The sequence below is a fragment of the Panthera onca genome, chromosome A1, assembly GCF_046562875.1.
Source record: "Panthera onca isolate mPanOnc1 chromosome A1, mPanOnc1 haplotype 2, whole genome shotgun sequence".
NCBI lineage: Eukaryota > Metazoa > Chordata > Mammalia > Carnivora > Felidae > Panthera > Panthera onca.
In genome coordinates this window covers 152,216,176-152,241,680 of record NC_138339.1, presented here as the reverse complement: position 1 = coordinate 152,241,680, position 25,505 = coordinate 152,216,176, and the positions used below count along the sequence as shown (strand labels likewise).

Sequence of the window (25,505 nt, the reverse complement as noted above, 5' to 3'; positions counted from 1 at the left end):
CAGGAGGAAAATAAAACTACTTATTTGCCTGAGTACTGTGCAGTAGAAAATTGAAAGAAAACTAAATCTGAGGATTAAAAGGCAAAAACTGAAACAGAACATGCAGTTTTTGGAGAAAAACGTTGATGAAGTTACTTAGCTTCAAAGATAAAAAAGCAGAATCTAAAGGTATCCAGTCAGAAAAGCAATGGAGAAGAATCAGAATAGGCTTCAATCTCAGCATAAAGGGGTGTGGTCTCTACACTGACCTGAGTTTCAAAGTGCCGTCAAACCAGACTGTCACTGTACAAACCACAGGGAAATGTCACAGGCAAAAAGAACCATAAAGAAATTTTATAATGCATTTATTTACTGGCCTTGAATTTTGTCATTATTTTGAAACTATATACAGGATGGATGATAGGTAGATAGATAGATAATAGACACATGATATGTAGATAGGTAGATAGATGATAGATACATAGATGATATAGATAGATGATAGATAAAAAATTTGATGATAGATAATAGATGATAAATAGAGAGATGGGTAGATAGATAATTGACAGATGATAAATGGATAGAAAGATACATAGATACATAGATGATAGATGATAGAGAGAGATGATAGCTGGATAAAGTAAATACATAATGATGTCAATGTGCTTAGGAACCAAGATTTTATATCTAAAATAAAATAAAAATATAAAGCCAAGGAAGTTCACAAAGGAACACAAAGAGCCAAAGTAATATTGAAGAAGAAAACCAAAGTGGAAGGCATCACAATCCCAGACTTTAGCCTCTACTACAAAGCTGTAATCAAGACAGTATGGTATTGGCACAAAAACAGACACATAGACCAATGGAATAGAATAGAAACCCTAGAACCAGACCCACAAAAGGATGGCCAACTAATCTTTGACAAATCAGGAAAGAATATCCAATTTACTCTGGAAAAAAGACAGTCTCTTTAACAAATGGTGCTGGGAGAACTGGACAGCAACATGCAGAAGAATGAAACTAGACCACTTTCTTCCACCACACACAAAAATAAAACTGGATGAAAGACCTAAATGTGAGACAGGAAACCACCAAAACCCTAGAGAAGAAAGCAGGAAAAAATCTCTCTGACCTCAGCCACAGCAATTTCTTACTTGACACATCTCCAAAGGCAAGGGAATTAAAAGCAAAAATGAACTATTGGGACCTCATCAAGATAAAAATCTGCTGCATTGCAAAGGAAACAGTCAACAAACCTAAAAGGCAACCGACGGAATGGCAAAAGATATTTGCAAATGACATATCAGACAAAGGGCTAGTATCCAAAATCTATAAAGAACTCACCGAACTGCACACCCAAAAAACAATCCAGTGAAGAAATGGGCAGAAGACATGAATAGACACTTCTCTGAAGACATCCAGATGGCCAGCAGGCACATGAAAAGATGTTCAATGTCACTCCTCATCAGGGAAATACAAATCAAAACCACACTCAACACCTCACACCAGTCAGAGTGGCTAAAATGAACAAATCAGGAAACCAGCAATGTTGGCGAGGATGTGGAGAAACATGAATCCTCTTGCACTGTTGGTGGGAATGCAAACTGGGGAAGCCGCTCTGGAAAACAGTGCGGAGGTTCCTCAAAAAATTAAAAATAGACCTACCCTATGACCCAGCAGTAGCACTGCTAGGAATTCACCCAAGGGATACAGGAGTGCTGATGCATAGGGGCACTTGTACCCCAATGTTTATAGTAGCACTTTCAACAATAGTCAAATTATGGAAAAAGCCTACATGTCCATCAACTGATGAATGGATAAAGAAGACGTGGTTTGTATATACAATGGAATACTACTTGCCAATGGGAAATAATGAAATCTGGCCTTTTGCAGCAACGTGGATGGAACTGGAGTGTATTATGCTAAGTGAAATAAGTCAGTCAGAGGAAGACAGATATCATGTGTTTTCACTCATATGAGTATCTTGAGAAACTTAACAGAACACCATGGGGGAAGGGAAGGGGGAAAAAAGTTACAGGGAGGGAGTGAGGCAAACCCTAAGAGACTCTTAAATACAGAGAACAAACTGAGGGTTGATGGGGAGTGGGGGAAGAAGGGAAAATGAGTGATGGGCATTGAAGAAGGCACCTGTTGGGATGAGCACTTGGTGTTGTACATAAGCTATGAACCACAGGAATCTATCCCAAAAATCAGAGGCACACTTTACACACTTTATGTTAGCTAATTTGATACTAAATTACATTAACTAATAATAATAAAATAAATAAATAATGCCAAAGAAGTTAAGAACACTTTCGTCTTATTTTGAAACAGTAAATGTCACTATGAAATACTGACTTGTTTATTAATAATAATAAACCCAGTAGTAGTCTAGGACCTAGAGTCCCAATTGTAACCACTATGCTAAGAAGCCAAGAATTTGTAAAAGAAGCCAAGAATTTTACTGTAAAAGAAGCCAAGAATTATGAATCTTAGATTGATTCCCATTAAACCTTGGAGCATGACAGAGAATTCACAACCACTCCCAGTAGCAAAAACTATGTAATGAACAAACTAAGGAGAAAAATAAGTTGTAAAAGAATGAGAAAGATTCAGAACTGTTATTAGAAGGGGTTACCTTATATAGAAAATAAGCAGATCCACTAGGTGGAGCCACTAGGCAAAGTACTGAAACATTAAGACCTCTTAATCCAATTGTTTGGCACTAGATAAACAGTAAATATTTAAACCATACCTTGCTTAAATAGCAGTTTATTTATATTTATAAATAGCTATACATATAATTTTCACATTCCAGCAATGACATTACCAAATCAACCTTCTTAGCTGAAGCCAGGAATAGAGGTATGGTATATGGAAAGATCTATGAAAGACCTACTTCTCTGATGGTTTGGATCCCTGTGAATTGCACAGACCAACAACATTTTTGTGAATGTTTTATCCACAGAAACACGACAGCTTGGAAGCTTAAGGCGACAGATACAGAATGAAATGAGGGAACGCTGTCATGTAAGATCCTACAGGCAGGAAAAGGGCCAACAAAGCTATGTATCTGGAAATATACATTAACCTTCAAGAAAAGGAAAGAATAATCCCAAAGCTGGTTCAGAGTTGGACAAGGCTGCCATGGCCATCAGGCCCAGAAGGTACAGGCCCAGGGGTAGGATTGTGTCTTCCTCAGTTCCAGGGGCCAGACAAGGAGGGCAGAGCATAACCACAGAGGATTATTCTCAAGCCTTGAAATCTAATGAAATGTGTCCTGTCAGGTCACATACTTGCTTGGGACCAATGACTCCTATTTCCCTCCTGATTCTTCTCCCTTGGAATGGGGACATCTATCCTACATCTGCCCCACCACTGTATTTGGGAAGCACATGGTATGATGTCTGATTTTACACATTCAAGGCTGGAAAGGATGTATCTTCCCTCAAATCTCACCCAAATCTGATTTAGATGATATTTACCTGAAATTAGATGCTGGAATGAGTTAGGACTCTAGGGAACATTGAGAGACAGTGAATATATTTTACACGTGAAAAGAACATGAATTTGGGGAGAGGGTAGATTTATGAGTTGAATTGTGTTTCCCAGAATTCATATATTGAAACTCTAATGCCTCGCACCTCAGAATATGACCTTATTCGAAAAAGCATAATTGCAGTTGTAATTAAATAAGATGAGGACATACATAGGGTCGACCTCCTTCATTTCCACAAGCATTTCTTCAAAGTCTGGTCACTGGGAAGGGTCCACTGAATGCCAGTGATAGCCTCAATTCTGAGAGTGAATGGTGCTATTTTAACCTGACTATACATTTTGCTGTTATAGGCTATATTCATTTACTAGAGCTGCCACAGACTGTGTGGTTTAAATGATACAAATGTATCACCTCACAGTTGCGGAGGTTAGAAATATGCCAGCAGAGGTGGTTCCTTCAAAGGGCAATGAGGAAAAATCCATTCCATGCCTGTCTCCTAGCTTCTGGTTGTCCCCTGGAAATCCTTGGCATCACACAGCTTGTAGATCTCTGCCTTCACATGGTGTTTTCCCCATATGCATATCTGTGTCCAAATTCCACTCCTTTATATCAGGTCACATTAGTTATAAATTAGGACTCATCCTACTCCACTATATTTCTACCTTTACTAATTACATCTGCAATGGCCCTATTTCCAAATAAGGTCACACTCTGAGGTACTGGGGGTTAGGATTTTAACATGTGAATTGGAATGGCCTGGGTGGGGTGAGGCAACACAGTAGGACCCATAGCAAAAGGAAAGCGAATGCCAGGGAAGCCTAATAAATTGGCCCCTACAACTAAATCCAGGGACTCAAACCCACCAAGGTCTTCAGAAGGGCTTGTAGAATGTTATCTCAGAAAGGAAGTAGGGGTCTTCATCATGGCCCCCACCCAGATGATCAAAGTCAGCTCCACAGGTCATTAGCTTTGTTGTCCTGGCAGATTGAGCCTGGGACACGTCTGCAAGTGCCCTATGCACTGTCACAGAAGCTGCCAGGATGAAAGGCAGAGAGATAAAGCAGTCCACTGATGGGATATGCTGTCTGTCACATTGTATCCATGTGCAGCTGGTGAGCACAATGATGGCTGGAGTAAAACGTGGACCCCAGCCCGGCACAGGAGGGCTTAAGATAGGGCTAAAATTCTAACTTTGCAACAATACTCAAAAATTTTACTTTTTAAAATAATTTAACTTACCAACCTTTGTCATTTTAAGTCTATTTCAAGAAACATATTAAGCTTATATCTTACATATTTTGCTCTATTTTCTTCTAACTGGTTTATACACTTATTTTTCTCCCCAAAGGAAACAATATGCTTTTATTATAATTTCATTCTGTTAGTTTGTTGATCTGTGTCTATATGCTTGTGTGTCATGCAATGCAATTTGTTGTTTTTTTATCCAAATTTATTTATTTACATATATATAATATATAGTGTATAATGTGATGTTTTGAAATGAGTATACATTGTGAAATAATTACCACAATCAAGCTACTTAACATGTCCATCATTTCACATAGTCACCCTTTTACATTGTTGTGTATGTTCATGTGTGATGAGAACACTTAAGATCCACCTTCTTAGCAAATTTCAAGAATACGATATGGTATTGTTAACTATAGTCACATTACTGTACATTTAGCTCTACTTTTAAAATGTATCTTTACAGGAAACCATTAAAATCCTAGAGGAGAAAACCGGCAACAACCTCTTTGAGGCCGCAGCAACTTCTTACTTGACATGTCTCTGCAGGAAAAGGAAATAAAAGCAAAATGAATCATTGAGACCTCATCAAGATTAAAAAAAAAAAAAAAATCTGCACAGTGAAGGAAACAACCAACAAAACTAAAGTCAGCCTACAGAATGGGAGGAGATATTTGCAAATAACATATCAGATAAAGGGTTAGTACCCAAAATCTATTAAAAAACATACTAAACTCAACACCCCCCCCCAAAAAAAAACAGAACCTAAAACTAAAACTAAAACAAATAATCTAGTTAAGAAATGAGCACCAAGACATGAATAGACATTTTTCCAGTGAAGACATCCAGATGGCTAACAGACACGTGAAGAGACACTCAACATCACTCATCATCGGGGAAATGCAAATCTAAACCACAGTGAAGGGAAGACTGGGTTATTCAGTCAGCTGAGTGATTTCAGGTCAGGTCATGATCCCAGGGTCATGGGGTGAAGACCCACATTGAGCTCCATGGTCAGCGTGGAGCCTATTTGAGATTCTCTCTCTCTCCCTCTGCCTCTCCTCCCCCACTCACTGCCTTAAAAATAATAACAATAAATAATAATAATAATAATGATAGAACTCTCCTTTTTTAATAGAACTTCCTCATTTGGAGTTGATCTGGTGTTTCCTGATAATTAGATTCTGGGTATGCATTCTCAGCCAGAATTACACACAAGTGACAATATTTCCTTCTCAAGTTATCTCACCCAAAAGCAGACATCCATTTGCACCCATCGATCTTTTTTTTAGGTGGTCAGGGTACTATCTAGTTCCTGTTCTTTATAAAGTTACTATTCTTCTTTCGCAATTGATTAGCCAACTGAGGAGAGATAACTCACAGACTACAGAAATATCCTGCTCTGATTTAAACTTCTCTTTAGATTTTAGTATGCATTGCTGCTTCATACCTGATCCAATCTTTACTATGATGGTTGAGAATGATTTTTTTTTTTTTTCCAATCGCAAGCTGTTGATGTTTATAGATTGATCTTCTATCCAGCAACTTTACTTATTTTTTAGTTCTGCTGGTGTGGAAAGCCTCATGGATATTTCCAAATTAATAGTCGTATTGTGGAATGTGTATTAATTCAGATCTTCCTCTGGGTCAGTGAGGGGTAAATTCCTAACTCAGTTTTAAGTTCCTCGTGCCCATTTTTTTTTCCTCTTTCAAGCTTAACTGTGCTTTAATTACATTTTACCCTGTGTGTCAAGACGTCTCTAGCAGGGAGACAGTCTGTAATAGTTCACTTCACCCAGATGCAAAAAACAAAAATCTAGACCAAAGTTACTAAAAAGGGCTGGTCCTAGGCAAAAAAAAAAAAAAAAAAAAGAAAGAAAAAATAAAAAAGAAAAGAAAAAAAAGTTTCTAACAGAATATAAATCATATACTTCTTTCTTTATTGAGACAGTCTTACCAAGAAAAAAAAGTCACCTTATCTAAAAAGCATACTTAGGAATGGGATTGATTTACATTCTTGCGTAAGCTCCTTATATCAACAGTCCATAGGCCATAGTTTGAGTAGCAAAGTCTGGATAGTTCATTTGACAGATGAAGCAATGTTTCCATCCTGAACAATTCCGTGTGGTTCAAGAGTTACCCCATGTGTAGAGAAGCAATTAGTCAATATTTATTAATGATTTAATGCTATGCAAAGAGTGACAGATGAACTGCTCCTGAGATAAATCCAAGATAAGCTCTTATAATTGAAGGCAAAATGTATTTTCTACACAATACTTCTATTTAGGAGTACAGGCCCCATCTACTCTAATACTGTCCTGTATATGATTTTCAACTTCCTGTCCTACCAGAGCTGAAATTTCAACCATCAGAATGAGAACAAGGTGATTTTTTTTCCCCATGCATTACAACTGAACCATTTGGTAAAGAGATTTTTTAAATCCATAAAGCAATTTAACTTATCTTTAAAGTAGAGAGATTTCTAGGTACCTTTAATTAAGGAAAAGAGAGCGTTTAAATCAATAAATACAAAAGGTTTTATATTTTTTGAAATTTCACCAGGTAAAATAAACATGAATTATTTTATTAGAAAATATACCTGTTACAAAAATTTTAAATAAATAAGTTGCTGCCACAAAATTGCAACATAATACATAGTTTACTTTTTCTGTTACCCTCAGTAAAGAGAAATAATGTAAGAGTGATGATATGGGTAAAAGTAAACAGAGCAAAGAGGAGTGAAAAAAGATATGAGGGAAAGGAGATTTAGAGAGAGTAAAAAGAGAAAAAGTGCTTTCTTAAATGAGTTAGTCATATGAGGTCACCAAGAGGAACATCTTCTTCGACTGAGTTTCTACAATAAGAACCACATCATTTGGATGATTTCATTGTCTTGGTGTCATCAAGCCAGGGGTACAGGAGATGCTCATATTCTCGACACAAAGGCACCATCAGCAAGGTTTCGCTGTCCCACACTGGACCAGAAGAATCGTGGAGTGATGGTCTTAACCCTGGATGGAGGAGTGCTCCCTCCCACTTGTCTACACGGGGACAGCAGGGAGCCAAAACGCTGGCAACTGGCGGCCAGCTTCAACTGCTACCAAGAAGGCTCAAAGACAATGGTCAACTCAGGCTTTTCTTCTTGAAGTATTTCTAATGCACATTTTGTATCATAATTGAAATACATTCCACACAACCTGTAAAAAGCAAAAAAGAGCCTTGGGTTCTACTCTTCAAAGAACACTCTCAGAGTTGTTTTGTTTTGGGTTTTTTTGTTTGTTTGTTTGTTTTTGCCTAATAAATCTCATCTCCTTACTGCCCTTAACCTAACACACTTCTAAGGTCTCTGATGCTACACCTCATGCCAAATGTTGTTTCTGTTATATTTTTAACCTTCAAGTTTGGAAATGTTTCAACATATGTAAATTTAGAGAAAATAGTATAAGGGATCCCCATATGCTTATTACCCAGATTTGACAATTAATAACTCATGGCCAATCTTGTTTTATCTATTGCCTCCCTACTCCTCACATCAATGGATATTACAAACACAGCATTTCATACATCTATAAATATTTAACTATGTGACACTAAATGAAGCCTTTTTAAAACACAACCACAATGCCATTTTCACACTGTAAAAAGTTAACAATTGGGTGTCTCAGTGGGTTAAGCACCCAACTCTTGATTTTGGCTCAGGTCAGGATCTCACAGTTCATGAGTTTGAGCCCCGTGTCAGGCTCTGTGTTGACAGTGTGGAGCCTGCTTGGGATTCTCTCCCTCTCTCTGCCCCTCCCCTGCTCAAGCTCTCTCTTTCTCTCTCAAAATAAATAAACTTAAAAAAAAATTTTTTACATTAACAATAATTTCTTATTACCAACATATGTCCAATCAGTGTTTAAATTTCCTCAACTGACTGATACACTTTTATATTATGTTTATTGAATCAGGAACCATATGAAGCTCACACATTGCAGCCTCTAAAGTGTTCTTTGATACATTCTTCCCCCTTTTTATTTTTGTAAGTTTCCCTTGCAACTTAGCTAAGAAATCATACCATTTGTCCTGCATCATTTCTAACAACCTTGATTTGGTTGTGTTATGAACTGAATGTTAGTATTCTCCAAAATTCATACATGGAAGCCCTAATTCTCAATGTGATGGTATTTGGAAATAGGGCCAATGGGATATAATTAGGGTTAGATGAGGTCATGGGGGTGGGCCCTCATGATGGTATCACTGCCTTTATGATAAGAGATGCCCACACTCTGTTTCCCTGTTCCTGTCTTGCTCTCTTTCTGCCATATAGGGACACAGGAAGAAGGCAGCCCTCTGTAAGCCTGGAAGAAAGCTCTCACTAGAAGTGGAATTACTTGGCACTGTGATCTTAGATTTTCTGTATTCTAAAACTATGAGAAATAAATGCCTGTTTGTTTAAGGCAGCCTGAGCTAATGAGATAGGTTGATTGGATCCATGGGCTTTTCAGCCTATTTGAAGCTTGTCCCTTACCTCCAGAGTGTCCTTCTGGGGTGGGTCAGGACTCCACATACAGTAATGTCCCTGGCTTCATCCTGACATATCCTACACTTTGTCCCTCTATTTATCTTAGCTCTGAGAATGTTGGCTTTCCTGCAGTAAACATGCTCCACTATGTCTGCATAAGGATGCAATGCTGATCCAAACTTCTGTTTATTCAAACTTACATTCCAGTTGGTTCTTAGCCTTGAGGTCATGAACAAGAACAGAAGTCCTTGTTATAATATAATTTATATTACTTGGTAAGATATAGATAATAAATGAAAAAGAAAATGATATAGCATGTAAGTATTCTGCTGAAATGATATAGCGTGTATGTATGCTGCTGATTAATACTACAGAGGAAAATAAGAAAAAAAGGCAAAAACAAGAAGGATATGCTGATCTGTTCTTTTCATTAGGATGGTCAGAGACAGACACGTAGAAGACCTTTAGGCAGAGAATTTAAGGATACATGGAAACAAGACATGTGGATATCAAAGGGGAGAGAGTTCTAGGCAGAAGAAACAGCACATGAAAAGGTGACAGTATTTTTGCAAAACTGCAAAGATATCAGTGGAGCACAAAGAACAAGTATTAGGAGAAGGTGAATTTGCAGAAGCAACAGGAGCCAGATCACATGAGGCCTTACACAATACTATGAGTTTGTGGATCTTGAAATGTGATAGGAAGTCACTAGAGCATGTTGGTAGGAATAATATGATCACTGATTCATTTTTTTAATGTTTGTTTGTTTAGAGACAGAGAAAGAGAGCAAGCAAGCAGGGGAGGTGCAGAGAGAGGGAGGGGGAGAGAATCCCAAGCAGGTTCCACACTGTCAGCACAGAGCCTGAGGTGGGGCTTGATCCCACAAACCATGAGATCATGACCTGGGCCAAAATCAAGAGTCAGATGCTTAACTGACTGAGCCACCCAGGTGCCCCTGACTCATGTTTTAGTTGCACCTTCCATCTGCCATGGTAAGAATACTACATGCAGAGGAGCCTGGCAGAATGCCACCAGAACAATCCAGATAAGAGGAGACAATGGCTTGAACCAGGGTACAAGTCATGAAGTTGGCAAGAAGAGATCAACAAGCAGGTATGTTATGAAAGAAGAGCTATTAGGACATGCCAACACGTTGGACATGTGCATAAGAAAAAGGTGTCAAAGGTGACACAGGATTTCTTTTTTGGCCTGAGCAATTCACAATGAGTAAGCATTGGTGGAGATGGGGAAGAAGCAGGTGTTAGATGGGGTGGGGGGTATAATGCAGGTTTGAATTTGGACATGTAAAGTTTAGGTTTATTAGACAAATGGAAAGTCAGACTAGCATTTGGACATGGAATTCATACAGGTATAAATTGGGTGACACAGGACATATATGATAAAGCCAGAAGACTAGATGATGCAAACACAAGATAGAGTTTAGAGAAGAAAAATTAGCTCAATGATTGCATCCTGGGGATGCAGCATGTGCAGGTCAGGTTGATAAAGAGAATCCACAAAGGAGACTGAGCAGAAACAGCTCATGAAGTAGAAGAAAGTCCAGGGTGTTGCCTCTAAAGCAAAGTGAGGGAAATGTCTTCAGTGGAGACTGTGATTGTCCTGACTGACCAAGGTAGGAGACTCACTAGGGAGTTCTTACTCAAGAGGTAATGAGTGATATTACTAATAAGGAAACCCAACACAATGCAGATGAACTGATGTCTGTGGCATTTCTAATCTTGCTGATTCTGAAACTCTCTTTCCATTTGGAAGTCCTCAGAAACAAGACCTACAACACCTCACTGTGCAAAGACCTTGGCAATTACAGTGAACCATGGACTCCTCCAGTTCTGCAAAGTCCAGTCCCTTGCATAGCCATGTAATTCTATTTGGCAACTTTCATTGGGGCTTGGGTTTCTTTCAGGAAAATGAATGGAAACTCTTTTCACACTGAACTGAAACTTGATTTTCAAAGTTAATGTCTGCATAAAGTCTGGATGAAGTTAAATATGTGGTTCATGACTCACATGACTTATAAAAAATAAAAAAAAAACCTCAGTCTGAGTACAAATGAAGCCCTCCCAGGTTTTGATAACTGGTCAACCTGTCCTTTGTACTCTGAACCTCACCACGTGAATTCTGAAGAGCACACTTACTTCAGGCGTTTCAGGAGGCAGCCCTGCTGCCTCAGCACCTCACAGAGTAGCATGACCCCCAGATCACCAAGGTCATTGTTGCCTAGGCTCAGGTCCCGCAGGCTCTGGTTGGAGGTCAGAAGTGTGGAAAGGTCCCAGCAACAGTGTGAGGTGAGACTACAGTTGTCCAATCTGCAAGAAACAGGGTGATTTAAAGAAAATGTCCCCTTAGCCATCCCAGCAGGTGCCCCAGATCTCAGCCTGAAATGTTTCAAATGCACAAAAAACACAGGATTAACAAACTTAGAATAATCCTCTGTGCCTGTGGTTATTCTTCTTTCCTTTTCAGATGATAGTATTTTTTTTCCAGTCTACTGGATTGTGCAGATCAAATTAGGAATAGTAGTTTGTGAATTGATTTTTCCCCAATTCTATGCCTCTTCCTAAATTTCCCTAAAACACAAGTGTCATATCTTTCTATTCTTTTGTGGTGAAATCCACAAATCCAAATCCAGTATTTACCTTTACAGCACTGAGAAGTAGAGTTCTTCCCAGGTGCATGATCCTGTAACAAGCCAAACCTTAGGAGAACATCATTACTTCTCAGGTACAAATCATTCTATCATTACCCCCACACACACATACACACCTTAGCCACCATGCATCCACATCATTGTAATAAGCTAAGGGACTGGGGCACCTGGGTGGCTCAGTTGTTTAAGCCGCTCTTTGTTTCAGCTCAGGTCATGATCTCACAGTGTGTGAGCTCAAGTCCCACGTGGGGAGTTCAAGCTGCACTGGCAGTGCAAAGCCTGCTTGTGATCCTTTCTCTCCCTCTCTTTCTGCTTTTCTCTCACTCAAAAATAAATAAGCAAAAATGAAAAAAAAAAAGCTAAGGGACTTACTCCAATATCTGAAGCTTGCAGCTGGGGTGCAAGAGGCCCTCACAGAGTAGCTTCACCCCCGTGTCTCCAAGAGCATTGCCCCTTAGGTAAAGGTGTGTGAGTTTCTGGTTAGTGCTGAGCACTGAAGACAGAGCTGGACAGCAACCTGATGTAAGTCCAGAATTCATCAACCTGGAGAAGGAACAAGAAAAAGAGTCATCAGTGTTCAGACTTCCTTGAACATTGCACAGCTCTCTCACCAGAGGAATCTCTTCTTATCTAAAAAGCTACATCCTTCAACTTCAAGATGAGGAGCCAGCATCTTGGATACAATCTGAGGAGCACATGACTCCTTGTCTCTGGCCACATAAAAGAGACAAATAATAGTCTCAGCAGATGCTTGGCTGGGATCAGTAGAAGAGACAGAGCAAAAGCAAATTAATCCAGATTCCTTCCACATCCTTCTTCCTTCTTATGCATATTCCCTCTGCCATGCATGCTCCCTACCACCACATCTTCAAGAAATGCATCCCAGGTTGTATGTCACTGATAATTCCTACCACATTGCACAGACTTGCTTTATTTGACTCTCACATTAACTGAGCAAGTTAGCAGTGCCGCAATAACTATTATGTATCTGTTACAGATCAGAAATCTTAGGTTTATCAAAGCATATGTTTCTCTTAAGGTCAAAGAGCAAGCGTTCAGTGGATGGGGGACCTGGACTTAAGCCTTCTAGTGCAATCTCACCTCTGTTGCCCCTTCTATCCATATTCTTCTTGCTTCTGCCTTGGAAGGAGTCTCTCAGAGAATAAAGCTCTAAATTTGCATTACACTTTGTGGGATTAAGATTTTTGGTGTACTACACTTGGGTCAAGTTGAACATATTCTATCACCAACAGAAGCATGAGGGCTTTGAAGTAGAGAGCTACATCACTCCAGCATAGAAGCTCAGAGGGTGGTATACAGTATACAGAAAGCCACATATGCTAGGGCCTCAACAAAACCTTGACTTAAGAACATCTCATGCAATCATATTCTCTCCTTCCACAATCCTTAACAATGACATGCCTTTAAGCTACAAGATATCTTAGAATCAGGAAAAATAGAAACATATAAAAGTAGCATGAGCAGGTGATCAAAAGAAAACAGAAGTACTTGTTTTCCCAGTCAAGGAAGAATCATAATTTAAAAAATAGAATAAGCAAGACAAAGAAGGGAATGAAGCCCAAAATGGAGGAGTAAAAACAAAACAAAACAAAACAAACAAACAAACAAACAAAAGGCAAGTTCTGAGGGGCTTCTAGTGAGTTAAGAATGGCCAGTTAAGAATAATTTTATCAGATGGACTCTATTTAACATGTACAAGGGATTTGCAGGATTATTGGCTGTTCTGAACTGAATGTTTGTGTCCTCTCAGAATCATATGTTGAAATCTTAATCCTCAATGTGATAGTATTAGAAAGTATGGCCTTTAAGGGGTAAATAGGTCTTGAGGGTATAGTCTTCATGATGGGATTAGCACCTTTGTAAAACAGACCCCAGAGAGTTCCCATGCCTCTACTGCCATGTGAGGACACACCAGGAAGGTGGCTGTCTGAAAGCCAGGAAGATAGCTCTTACCAGAAATCAGATGATCTACAAGCACCTTGATCTTGGGCTTCCAGCATCCAGAACTTTGAACATAAATGTTTGTTGTTTGAGTCACCCAGAAAATGGTATTTTTGTTACAGTAGCCTGAACAGACTAAGACACTGGAAAAGATGAACAACATTCCAGAAGACTGAAGATAGTCATCCAAAAAGAAAGGAAAGACCATTTGAAAGTTACAAAATGGCAAGCTTTGCCATCTTCTCCAGAAAAGGATTAGAAAAGATTATGAAACAGATGTTTGAGGAGCAGTGCACCATGAAGTGACAACAGTTACAAGCACAGGATGATTTTGTTGAGAATGAGTCACATATGAATTGTCAAAACATTGATAATATTGATAACATTGAGACTGAGTGATGGGTACGTGGAGTGCATAATAAAATGTTTAGTCAGTTGAACACCCAATTCTACCAACCAATCCACTTGATTCAACAGATGTAACCAACATTGTACATCTTGGTATCAAGCAATCCATTCAACTAAGTTCTACATTCACTGAGCACAGATATTTTGCCATGTACTATATTGTTAAATTATTGGGGTTTTTTTTAATTTTTTAAAAAACATTTATTTATTTTTCACAGAAAGAGGGAGAGACAAAGTGTAAGTGGGAGAAGTGCAGAGATGGAGACACAGAATCCGAAGTAAGCTCCAGGCTCTGAGCTGTCAGCACAGAGCCTGATTCAGGGCTCAAACCCACAAACTATGAGATCATGACCTGAGCCGAAGTCTGACACTCAACCAACTGAGCCACCCAGGTGCTCCTGTCTTTTTTTTTTTTTTAATTTACTAATGATATGCCTTAGGTTATAAATATGTGTTCCAAAAAATATTGAAGTAAATTTAACATTTATTGAGGGTTTACTATATGTTTTGCCAAGACAATGACTTTAAATAGGATTATCACATTGAATTACTACAAAACCAAGATGCAGGTATTGTTTTTATCCTTATTTTTAAATGGAAAAGCTGAGTAACAGGGAAATTACTTGAAGAATAAGAAGAAGCTTCTTAGATGGACTGTGAGGGTGGGAGGGTATTTTGCATACAGGCAAAAGGAAGGCAGTAAGCAAGAGGAGGAAGGGTGAAAGAGGCCAGGTTCCTAAAACTAAAAGCGAATTCAATATGACTCAAAATGGAGTGAAGGGTGTGTTAGGTGAAAGGGCAGAAACAGTGATCTAGAGCTGGTCACAGATAGTTTCACGTACCATGCAAAGAAACACAAACTTTGGAGGTTTTTGTTTTTGTTTTTGTTTTAAATAAATGACTCAATATTATCAAATCTGTATTTTAGAAAACTCCTCCAGTGTTTGTAAAAAGAAAAAAGAAGGTAGAAGGAACTGAAAGTAAAGAAAATCGAGGATTTTCCTGTGTTTATTGGCTGATCAGCCTCTGGAAAGTGCCACTGTTCAACAAGGCAGTAAAGAAAGGACAGGCAGGCAACAAAGGGATGAGGGTGGGGAGTAAGTTATAAAAATTAAAGAATTTTGCAAATGCTTACCTTGTGGCAGTTGTGTAATATTGGGGGTAGGGGGTGCAAAATGCAACAAGAGATAAAGTTCTAAAGTTCAAGATATTTGGCTATGCCTAACAAAATATAAAATGCCTACAAGTGTTCCCTCATTAATTACACTTATAGGTATCCATCGCAAAAGAAATATCTACACATACATGAAGTTATATAAACAAGTATTTTTTTCTGGGTAGCTAAGTCAGTGAAGCGTCCGACTTTGGCTCAGGTCATGTCTCACAGTTTGTGTGTTTGTGTGTTTGGGCCCCGTGGGGGCCTCTATGCTGACAGCTCAGAGCTTGGAGCCTGCTTAAGATTATGTGTCTCCCTCTCTCTCTGCCCCTCCCATGCTCATGCTCTGTCTCTCTCTCTCTCTCAAAAATAAATTGAAAACATATTTTTAAAAATTTTAAAAAACAAATATGTTTTTCATAGTTACTTGTAATAGTAAAAAGGGACAAATTCATCCAAAGGTTCACTATTCAATAAGAACTTAAATAAATCACTATAATGAATATTATGTAATATTATGCCCAAATTTATAGATCTGTATATACCAGCATGGCAATAAATCCCTGATAAATTTAAGAAGAAATAATAAGAAAGCATTCATATTATGATTCTGGTTTTGACAGATAGTATTATGGGTTGAATTATGTTCCCCAAAACCTCATATGCTGGAGTCTGAACCCCCAGTACCTCAGAATGTGACCTTATTTTAAAGTAAGGTCATTGAAGATGCAATTGGTTAAGAAGAAGTCAAGAAAGTGAGCCCTATTTCAACCTGACTGGTACCTTCTATATCTATAACAGGGAAATTTGGATACAAAGACACACACCAACACAGAGACAATACCATGTAGAGATGAAAGCTAAGAGGTGATGCATTTGTAAGCCCAGGATGTGGAACATTGCCAGCAAACCAGCAGAAACTGAAAGAGATGTATGAAACTGATTCTTCATCACAGCCCTAGGAGGAACAAACTCTGCCAACATTGGGATCTTGGACTAGTAGCCTACACTGCTGGAAGACAATAGATTGTGGTTGGATCATTCACACCAACTACAGCAGAATACACATTCTTTTCACATGTACACAGAGCATTTTCTAAAATAGATCATATGTTAGGCCACAAAACAAGTCTTAACAAATTCAAAAAGACTGAAATAATGCCAAGTATCTTTTCTGACCACAATGGTATGAAAGTACAAATCAATAACAGGAGAACAACTGAAAATCCAAGAATACATGGAAATCAAATAACACTCTCCTGAACAGCCAACAGGTTTAAAAAATTTGCTGGAGAAATTAAAAAAAAACAAAAAAGAAAGAAAAACAAAAATGGAAACACAACATACCAAAACTTATAAAATATGGCAAAATCTGTTCTATTTCAAAAGTTTTTAGCTATAAATGAATATATCAAGAAAATTGAGTGATCCTAAAAAAATCTAACTTCACATATCAAGGAACTAGAATAAGAACAAACTGAACCCAAAGTTACAAAGAGGTGGGGCACCTGGGTGGCTCAGTTGGTTAGGCGATAGACTTCGGCTCAGGTCATGATCTCACAGTTTGTGAGTTCAAGCCCCGTGTTGGGCTCTGTGCTGACAGCTCAGAGTCTGGAGCCTGCTTCAGATTCTGTGTGTCTTCCCCTCTCTCTACCCCTCCTCTGCTCATGCTCTGTGTCTCAATAATAAATAAATGTTAAAAAAAATTAAAAAAAAATTAAACTTCAAAGTTACCAAGAGGTATAAAATAAAAAGATTAGAGAGAAATAAAAAAAAAAATAGAAAACAGGAAAACAATAAAAAAAGATGAACAAGAGTTGGTCCTTTGAAAAGATAAACAAAATTGATAAACCTTTAGTTAGACAAACCAAGAAAAAATGAGAGAACCCAAATCAACAGCATTATAATTGAAAGAAGAGACATTACAACTGACACCACAGAAATATAAAGGAGCATTAGAGGCTACTATAAAAAACTACACCCAATAAACTGGACAACTTAGAAGAAATGGAAAAATTCTTGAAACATCCAACTTACCAAAACTGAACCAAGAAGAAATAGAAAATCTGAACAGATCAGCTACTACTAAGGAGATTGAAATAGTAATAAAAAAACTCCCAACAAAAAAAAGGCTTAGGACCAGATAGCAGCATTGATGAATTTTATCATCATTTAAAGAATTAGCAGCAATCCTTCTCAAACTTTCCCAATCAGAGAAACTCATTTTTGACGCTAGTATTACCCTGATACCAAACTACATAGGATACTACAAGAAAACCACAAGCCAATATTCTTCATGAATTTAGATGCAAAAATTCTCAACAAAATAAGAGTAAACTGAATTCAGCAGCACATTTAAAGGATTATTCACCATGTCAAGTGGAATTTATCCCTGGGATGACAGGATGGTTTCACATATGTAAATCAATAAATGTGATAAATTAGAGCAATAAAATGAGAGACAATTTGATTTTCTCAATAGAAGAAAAAACATTTAACAAAATTCAACATCCATTCAAGATTAAAAAAACTTTTGCCAAATTAGGCATATAAGAAATGTATCACAACATAATAAAGGCTATATATAACAAGCCCATAGCTAACAATATAGTCAATGGTGAAAAATTGAAACCCTTTCCACTGTGATCAGGGACAAGAAAAGAGTGCCCACTCTTTGCATTCTTATTCAACCTAATACTCAAAATCCTAGTCAGAACAAGCAGGCAACAAAAATAAATAGAAGGCATCAGAATTAGAAAGGAAAAGGTAGATTTTACTCTAGTTACATATGATGTGATTTTATATATATATAAAACAAAAGATTCAACCAAAAAAAAAAAAAATTAGACCTAATCAAAGTTGCAGGGTAGAAAATTTACATACAGAAAAAATAACCCAGAGGCCCGGGAAGATGGTGATGTAGGAGGATGCTGGGCTCACCACGTCCTGCTGATCACTGAGATTCCACCCACATCTGCCGAATTTACCCAGAAAATCACCAAAAGACTAGCAGAACAGACTCTATGGAGCCAAGCTTAGATGGGAGGCCCATGGAAGAGGGGCTCCTCCAGAAGCAGACCACCAAAGGCAAAGCGAGCTGAGGCTGCCCCTCCCACCACTGTGCCCCTTGCAGATCCACCCCAGCTAATACGCCAGATCCCAGCTAAGCAGCACCACAAGACTGGCAGTGTGCAAGTAGCCCAGACAGAGGCCACACCACCCCACAGTGAGTCCTGCCCCTGGGAGAGTGGAAGATAAGGTACACACCAGTCTGACGGTGACCCTAGCGGTGAGCTGGGGGCAGACATCAGGTCTGACTATGGCCCCACCCACCAACCAACACAAGTTACTCCAGACAGCATGGGGGAAGAGCCCTGCAGTTCGTGCCACTCCAGGGACTATCCAAAAAGACGAAATGGAAGACTACTCCTCAAAAGAAATTCCAGGAACTAGTGACAGCTAACGAACTGATCAAAAACGATTTAAGCAATATAACAGAAAATGAGTTTAAAATAATAGTCATAAAATTAATCGCTGGGCTTGAAAAAAGTATAGAGAACAGCAGAGAATCTATTACTACAGAGATCAAGAGACTAAGAAACAGTCAGGAAGAGCTAAAAAATGCTATAAATGAGCTGCAAAATAAAACGGAGGTGACCACAGCTCGGATTGAAGAGGCAGAGGAGAGAATAGGTGAATTAGAAGATAAAACTATGGAAAAAGAAGAAGCTGAGAAAAAAGAGATAAAAAAATCCAGGAGTATGAGGGGAAAATTAGAGAACTAAGTGACATAATTAAACGAAATAATATATGCATAATTGAGATTCCAGCGGAGGAAAAGAGAGGGAAAGGTGTTGATGGTGTACTTGAAGAAATCATAGCTGAGAACTTCCCTGATCTGGGGAAGGAAAAAGGCATTGAAATCCAAGAGGCACAGAAAACTCCCTTCAGACGTAACTTGAACTGAGCTTCTGCATGACATATGATAGTGAAACTGGCAAAATACAAGCATAAAGAGAGAATTCTGAAAGCAGCTAGGGATAAACATGCTCTAACATATAAAGGGAGACTGATAACACTCGTGACGGATCTGTCTACTGAAATGTGGCAGGCCAGAAAAGAATGGCAGGAAATCTTCAATGTGATGAACAGAAAAAAATATGCAGCCAAGAATCCTTTATCCAGCAAGTCTGTCATTCAGAATAGAAGGACAGATAAAGGTCTTCCCAAACAAACAAAAACTGAAGGAATTCATCACCACTAAACCAGCCTTACAAGAGATCCTAAGGGGGATCCTGTGAGACAAAGTACCAGAGACATCACTGCAAGCATGAAACCTGCAGACATCACAATGACTCTAAACCCACATCTTTCAATAATAACACTGAATGTAAATGGACTAAATGCGCCAACCAAAAGACATAGGGTATCAGAATGGATAAAAAAACAAGACCCATCTATTTGCTGTTCTACAAGAGACTGATTTTAGACCTGAGGACACCTTCAGATTCAAAGTGTGGGGATGGAGAACTATCTATCATGCTACTAAAAGTCAAAAGAAAGCTGGAGTGGCCATACTTATATCAGACAAACTAGACTTTAAAGGCTGTAACAAGAGATGAAGAAGGGCATTATAGAATAATCACAGGGTCTATCCATCAGGAAGAGCGAACAATTATAAATGTCTATGCGCCAAATACAGGAGCCCCCAAATATATAAAACAATTGCTCATAAACATAAGCAGCCTTATTGATAAGAATGTGGTCATTGCAGGCGATTTTGCTACTCCAATTACAACATTGAATAGACCATCTAGACAGAGGCTCAATTAAGAAACAAGGGCCCTGAATGATACATTGGATCAGAAGGACATGTTAGATATATTTAGAGCTCTGCATCCCAAAGCAACAGAATATACTTTCTTCTCGAGTGCACATGGAACATTCTCCAGGATAGATCACATACTGGGTCACAAAACAGCCCTTCATAAGCATACAAGAATTGAGATCATACCATGCATACTTTCAGACCACAATGCTATGAAGCTTGAAATCAACCACAGGAAAAAGTCTGGAAAACCTCCAAAAGCATGGAGGTTAAAGAACACCCTACAAAAGAATGAGTGGGTCAACCAGGCAATTAGAGAAGAAATTAAGAAATATATGCAAACAAATGAAAATGAAAATACAACAATCCAAATACTTTGGGATGCAGTGAAGGCAGTCCTGAGAGGAAACTACATTGCAATCCAAGCCTATCTCCAGAAACAAGAAAAATCCCAAATACAAAATCTAACAGCATACCTACAGGAAATAGAAACAGAACAACAAAGACACCCCAAACCCAGCAGAAGAAGAGAAATAATAAAGATTAGACCAGAAACAATGTAGAATTAAAAAAAAAAAACTGTAGAGCAGATCAATGAAACCAAGAGTTGGTTTTTTGAAAAAATAAACAAATTTGATAAACTTCTAGCCAGACTTCTCAGAAAGAAAAGGGAGATGACCCAAATAGATAAAATCATGAATGAAAATGGAATTATTACAACCAATCCCTCAGAAATACAAGCAATTATCAGGGAATACTATGAAAAGTTATATACCAACAAACTGGACAACCTGTAAGAAATGGACAAATTCCTAAACACCCACACACTTCCAAAACTCAAACAGGAAGAAATAGAAACTTGAACAGACCCATAACCAGCAAAGAAATGGAATCAGTTATCAAAAATGTCCCAACAAATAAGAGTCTGGGACCAGATGGCTTCCCAGGGGAATTATACCAGACATTTATAGCAGAGATAATACCTATCCTTCTCAAGCTATTCCAAAAAAATAGAAAAGGAAGGAAACCTTCCAGACTCATTCTATGAAGCCAGCATTACTTTGATTCCTAAACCAGACAGACACCCAGTAACAAAAGAGAACTACAGGCCAATATCCCTGATGAATATGGATGCAAAAATTCTCAATAAGATACTAGCAAATCGAATTCACAGCATATAAAAGGAATTATTCACCATGATCAAGTGGGATTCATTCCTGGGATGCAGGGCTGCCTTAACATTTGCAAATCAATCATTGTGATACATCACATTAATAACAGAAAAGATAAGAACCATATGATCCTGTCAATCAATGCAGAAAAAGCATTTGACAAAATTCAGCATCCTTTCTTAATAAAAACTCTCGAGAAAGTTGGGATAAAAGGAAAATACTTAAACATCATAAAAGCCATTTATGAAAATCCCACAGCTAATATGATCCTCCATGGGGAATAACTGAGAGGTTTCCCCCTGAGATCAGGAACATGACAGAGGTGTTTACTCTCACAGCTGTTGTTTAACATAGTGTTGGAAGTTCTAGCATAAGTAGTCAGACAACAGAATTAAATCAAAGGCATCAAAATCAACAAAGATGAAGTCAAGCTTTCACTTTTTAGAGATGACATGATAGTATACATGGAAAACCTGATAGACTCCATGAAAAGTCTGCTAGAACTGATACATGAATTCAGCAAAGTCGCAGGATACAAAATCAATGTACAGAAATCAGTTGCATTCTTATACACTAATAATGAAGCAACAGAAAGACAAATAAAGAAACTGATCCCATTCACAATTGCACCAAGAAGCATAAAATACCTAGGAATAAGCCTAACCAAAGATGTAAAAGATCTGTATGCTGAAAACTATAGGAAGCGTAGGAAGGAAATTGAAGAAGACACAAAGAAATGGAAAAACATTCCCTGTTCATGGATTGGAAGAATAAATATTGTCAAGATGTAATACTACCCAAAGCTATCTACACATTCAATGCAATCGCAATCAAAATTGCACCAGCATTCTTCTCGAAACTAGAACAAGCAATCCTAAAATTCATATGGAACCACAAAAAGCCCCGAATAGCCAAAGTAATTTTGAAGAAGAAGACCAAAGCAGGAGGCATCACAATCCCAGACTTTAGCCTCTACTACAAAGCTGTCATCATCAAGACAGCATGGTATTGGCACAAAAACAGACACATAGACCAATGGAATAGAATAGAAACCCCAGAACTAGACCCACACAAGTATGGCCAACTAATCTTTGACAAAGCAAGAAAGAATATCCAATGGAAAAAAGACAGTCTCTTTAACAAATGGTGCTGGGAGAAGTGGACAGCAACATGCAGAAGGATGAAACTAGACCACTTTCTTACACCATTCACACAAACAAACTCAAAATGGATGAAGGACCTGAATGTGAGACAGGAAACCATCAAAACCCTAGAGGAGAAAGCAGGAAAAAACCTCTCTGACCTCAGCCGCAGCAATTTCTTACTTGACACATCTCCAAAGGCAAGGGAATTAAAAGCAAAAATGAACTATTGGGACCTCATCAAGATAAAACCTTCTGCACTGCAAAGGAAACAACCAACAAACTAAAATGTGGAATGGGAAAAGATATTTGCAAATGACATATCAGACAAAGTGCTAGAATCCAAAATCTATAAAGAGCTCACCAAACTCCACACCCAAAAAACAAATAATCCAGTGAAGAAATGGGCAGAAGACATGAATAGGCATTTCTCTAAAGAAGACATTCGGATGGCCAACAGGCACATGAAAAGATGTTCAATGTCACTCCTCATCACGGTAATACAAATCAAAAGCACACTCAGATATCACCTCACACAAGTCAGAGTGGCTAAAATGAACAAAACAGGAGACTATAGATGCTGGCGAGGATGTGGAAAAAGGGGAACCCTCTTGCACTGTTGGTGGGAATGCAAACTGGTGCAGCCAGTCTGGAAATCAGTGTTGCATTTCCTCAAAAAAATAAAAATAGATCTACCCTATGACCCAGCAGTAGCACTGATAGGAATTTACCCAAGCGATACAGAAGTACTGATGCATAGGGGCACTTGTACCCCAATGTTTATAACAGCACTCTCAACAATAGCTAAATTATGGAAAAAGCCTAAATGTCCATCAACTGACGAATGGATAAAGAAATTGTGATTTATATACACAATGGAATACTACATGGCAATGAGAAAGAATGAAGTATGGCCTTTTGTAGCAACATGGGTGGAACTGGAGAGTGTTATGCTAAGTGATATGAGTCATACAGAGAAGGACAGATTCCATGTTTTCACTCCTATGTGGATCCTGAGAAATTTAACAGAAGACCATGGGGGAGGGGAAGAAAAAAATGGTTAGAGAGGAAGGGAGCCAAAACATAAGAGACTCTTAAAAACTGAGAACTGAAGGTTTATGGGGAGTGGGAGGGAGGGGTGGGTGGGTGATGGGTATTGAGGAGGGCACCTTTTGGGATGAGCACTGGGTGTTGTATGGAAACCAATTTGACAGTAAATTTCATAATTAAAAAAAAAGAAACTAAAAACAAAACAAAACAAAAGCCAAACAACAATAAAACAATAGAACAGATCAATGAAACCAGGAGCTGTTTCTCTGAAAACATTATTAAAACTGATAAAGCTATAGCCATACCTACCTAAAAAAAGAAAAAAAAAGAGAAAATACCCCTATAAATAAAATCACAAATGCAAGAGGAGAAATAGCAACACCACTGGAATAGAAACAATCATAAGAGAATATTATGAAAAACTATATGCCAACAAATTGGACAACCTGGAAGAATGTTTAAATTCCTACAAAAATATAAATTACCAAAGTTGAAACAAGAAGAAATAGAAAACTTGAACAGACCCATAACCAGCAAAGAAAATCTATCAGTTGCCAAAAATCCCCCAACAAACGAAAGTCCTGAGTCAAGTGGCATCACAGAGGAATTCTACCAAACACTTAAAGACTTGATACCTATTCTTGACAAACTATTCCAAAAAATAGAAAAAGAAGACGAAACTCATTCTATAAGGCCAGCATTACCCTGATACCAACATCAGACAAAGACTCACTAAAAAAGGCAATTATAGGTCAATATCCTTGATGAACATGGATGCAAAACTTCTCAATCAAATACTAGCAAACAGTATATAACAGTATATTTAAAAAATCATTTCAGGGAGTAGTTAAGTAGGGGGACTGTGATTCTCTTCCCTCAAACACAGCTATATTGAGGTCTGATTACTTAGAACACCCAGGAAATCAATCTGCAAAGGGGCAGAAGGATCTCTACAGTTGGTGGGAGACAGCATGGCAGGTGCAAGGATGTGATTTAGGGGAGAGAAAAATGGCAGTGCCACAGAGAGGATGGAAACTTCCATGGAGAGATGAAAGAAGAAAAAGAGAAAGGGGTGGAGAAAGTGCAGTATCAAGTTAGCACAAGAGGAAAACTTCTCTGGACCACAGACTGGGGATCAAAAAGTATTGAGTTCTCCAGTTCTTTTTTGAAAATAGCATTTTGAGCTCAAATCCTGAGGTTTTGGAAGTCCATGACTTTTTCTGGAATGGAGCTGAGGCTCGTGCTCCTGGGGTGGAAGAAGCTGGCCCCAGAGTGCATAGTGTGGTGTAGAGAACTCTGGGATGAACTGGGTGAGAAAAGTCCTCTTCCTTGACTACTTTTGGAAAAGAGTTTATTGCCTCCACAAGGACAAAAGACCCTTCAGATTCCAGCCAAAGGCCTTTCATCAGCAGGATGGAGAGGCTCTACTCTCCAACCTGGAGAGGACTGGAGTGGATCCGTGCTGTGTCAGGTCCTTTAAGACTTTAGGTTTTGAATCCCAGCTGCATACCCAAGAATAAAAGCAAGAGAGCTTTGGCACAGAGCAAGCTGACTTCCCTTGCTCTTCTATGATGGCTGTCTGGACAGTGGGGGTTGAGATCCCCACTCCAAGGTCAAGAGATTGGGGTGGTGCCACTTTCCCCCCAACACCAAAATAGTGGGGCTTCAGAGAGCAACACATGGACCGCCAATGGAAGCAGGACCTGCTTACACCAACCCTGCCCCTCTGTGCCTGGAAACTGCTTATTTACTGGGCAGGACTGATTCTGAGCCAACATGGCCAGCCTCTCCTCCAGACCAGCACAGCTGGCCACTATCCCCCACCCCCCAGGAACCAACAGACAACTCTTTGTTCTTTTTTCCTCCCTGTTCTCTTTTTCTTTTAGAAT

General features: G+C 38.6%; 1 protein-coding gene across 2 annotated transcripts in view; it reads right to left on the bottom strand.

The window, feature by feature from the left end:
• Positions 1 to 4,978: 4,978 nt before the first annotated feature.
• Positions 4,979 to 25,505, bottom strand: part of NLRP3 (NLR family pyrin domain containing 3) — a 54,492-nt gene continuing 33,965 nt past the window's right edge. For both annotated transcript variants that reach the window (XM_060636540.3, XM_060636538.3), the window contains 3 exons: positions 12,271 to 12,441; positions 11,387 to 11,557; positions 4,979 to 7,923 (listed from right to left, as the gene is read on the bottom strand). In XM_060636540.3, coding sequence (XP_060492523.1) covers positions 7,824 to 7,923; positions 11,387 to 11,557; positions 12,271 to 12,441 — 442 coding nt within the window. In that variant the 3' untranslated portion in view covers positions 4,979 to 7,823. The remainder of the gene's footprint in view (positions 7,924 to 11,386; positions 11,558 to 12,270; positions 12,442 to 25,505) is intronic.